The sequence below is a fragment of the Alosa alosa genome, chromosome 13 (genome assembly GCF_017589495.1).
Source record: "Alosa alosa isolate M-15738 ecotype Scorff River chromosome 13, AALO_Geno_1.1, whole genome shotgun sequence".
Lineage (NCBI taxonomy): Eukaryota > Metazoa > Chordata > Actinopteri > Clupeiformes > Clupeidae > Alosa > Alosa alosa.
In genome coordinates this window covers 24,418,944-24,421,443 of record NC_063201.1, presented here as the reverse complement: position 1 = coordinate 24,421,443, position 2,500 = coordinate 24,418,944, and the positions used below count along the sequence as shown (strand labels likewise).

Sequence of the window (2,500 nt, the reverse complement as noted above, 5' to 3'; positions counted from 1 at the left end):
CCCTGTGGACACACAATATTGTTGGAAAATTGAGATGTGTGAAACACTATTTGACTCAAATGGTAATCAGAAATAATTTGTTTTAAAAAAAAAGACTAAAATGTGTTGACTAAAACGGATCAAGACTAAGATACCTTTAGTTTTCTTTTGACTAAAACTAGACTAAAATGATTTAGACTTTTAGTGGACTAAAACTTGACTAACAAAAAATGATATTTGAATGACTAAATATGACAAAGACTAAAAAAGGATATTTGGCCACAAGACTAAGACTATGACTAAATTAAAAATAGGTGACAAAATTAACACTAGTGTGTGTGTGTGTGTGTGTGTGTGTGTGTGAATGTGTGTGTGTGCGTGTGTGTGTGAATGTGAGTGTGTGTGTATGTATGTGTGTGTGTGTGTGTGTGTGTCCTGACTTACTGAGGTAGCCTTGCGACTCTTTTTGCATAGCAGTGATGGGGCAGTCTTTATGTGTTAGCAGGAGCTGCTTCAGCTGAGTCACTTCATTCTTCAGCATAGTTACCTCATTCTGCAAAGACACACACACACACACACACACACACACACACAACACACATTTACATGTTTTGAACAGAATATACATCCAGGGGTACAACTGAAATCCCAGAAGATGTGAGTATGATATGCACTCCAGTTGGTGTGAGTCCATTTAGGGGTGTGTGTATGTGTGTGTATGTACCTGTAGCTGCAACTTGGTCTGTGTGTGTGTGTGTGTGTGTGTGTGTGTGTGTGTGTGTGTGTGTGTGTGTGCTGTAGCATAGCTGTCAACCCTCCCGTTTTCCCCAGGTTTCTCACGTATTTTAGTTTTTTTCTTCCTATTTAAATTTTTTCCTGTAAATATCCTATATTTGAATACTCTCATAACATTAGCCCTACCATCGGACCTGTCTTAATACTCTCATAACATTAGCCCTATCATTAGCAACATTAGCCCTACCATTAGCAACATTAGCCCTATCATTAGCAACATTAGCCCTACCATCGAACCTGTCTTAATACTCTCATAACATTAGCCCTACCATTAGCAACATTAGCCCTACCAATAGCAACATTAGCCCTATCATTAGCAACATTAGCCCTACCATTAGAAACATTAGCCCTATCATTAGCAACATTAGCCCTACCATCGAACCTGTCTTAATACTCTCATAACATTAATGTTACTCTCATAACATTAGCCCTACCATCGGACCTGTCTGTCTCTGTAAATATCCTATATTTGAATACTCTCATAACATTAGCCCTACCATCAAACCTGTCTTAATACTCTCATAACATTAGCCCTACCATTAGCAAAATTAGCCCTACCATCGAACCTGTCTTAATACTCTCATAACATTAGCCCTACCATTAGCAACATTAGCCCTACCATCGAACCTGTCTTAAAACTCTCATAACATTAGCCCTACCATTAGCAACATTAGCCCTACCATCGGACCTGTCTGTCTCTGTAGTGCCTATTGCTACCCCCTTGCCTTTCCAGTAAAACAGACGTTGTCAAAGCAGAAAAGCATCATTGTACGAGCTTCAAGGTGCACACATGTGCGCTATTAGTGATATTAGGCTTTTGTTTTTTGTGAAAACACGTCTTGACGACAATCGGTAAGCAAAGTCACGTTAGACCTAGCTTCACACCTCATTCAGGTAATCCTGCAGTTTTGTAGTGTGAATTCTTGCTGCTATCAGAGGGACAGCAACAGGAAGCCTAATGGTGAAAAATGTCCCGTTTCTTTGGGAAATCTACCTTATTTTTAAAGCTCAATGTTGACACCTATGACCTGTAGTTGCATGTTGGTGTTGGTGTTGGTGTGTGTGTGTGTGTGTGTGTGTGTGTGTGTTTGTGTGTTTGTGTGTGTATATGTGTGTGTGTGTGTGCACCTGTAGTTGCATATTGGTGTATGTGTAAGAGTGTGAGTGAGTGTGTGTAAGTGTGGCTGTGTGTGTGTGTACCTGTAGCTGCATTTTGGTCTCTGTGTGTATGCGTGTGTGTGTGTGTGTCTGTCTGTGTGTTGAAGTGTGTGTGTGTGTGTGTTTGTCTGTGTGTGTGTGTGTGCCTGTAGCTGCATTTTGGTCTGTGTGTGTGTGTGTGTGTGTGTGTGTGTGTGTGTGTGTGTGTGTGTGTGTGTTTACCTGTAGCTGCATGTTAGTCTGTGTTAGCTCCTCGGCCTTCTTCTCCAGTGACATCACCCAGACCTTCCTCTTCTGACGGCAGCGGGTGGCGGCCGCACGGTTCCGTTCCAGAAACTTCCGCCGCCTCTCGTCTGGGTCCTCGTCTACCACGCGCCGCCGCCGCCCGCCACTGGGGGGCCCTGTCTGCAGAGTTTGCGAGGGCTGCATCTGCTGGGCAGCCGGAGACAACTTCACAAAGACACACACAAACACACACACACACACATGTTATTACAAACACACACACACACACGTTATTATCAACAACAACAACAACTACAACAACAACTTGCACTTTATCAAGGGA

General features: G+C 42.6%; 1 protein-coding gene across 2 annotated transcripts in view; it reads right to left on the bottom strand.

Moving 5' to 3' along the window:
* creb5b (cAMP responsive element binding protein 5b) overlaps positions 1-2,500 on the bottom strand; it is a 56,680-nt gene that overhangs the window by 1,700 nt on the left and 52,480 nt on the right. For both annotated transcript variants that reach the window (XM_048261652.1, XM_048261653.1), the window contains exons 9-10: positions 2,155-2,382; positions 424-532 (exon numbers count right to left, since the gene is read on the bottom strand). In XM_048261652.1, coding sequence (XP_048117609.1) covers positions 424-532; positions 2,155-2,382 — 337 coding nt within the window. The remainder of the gene's footprint in view (positions 1-423; positions 533-2,154; positions 2,383-2,500) is intronic.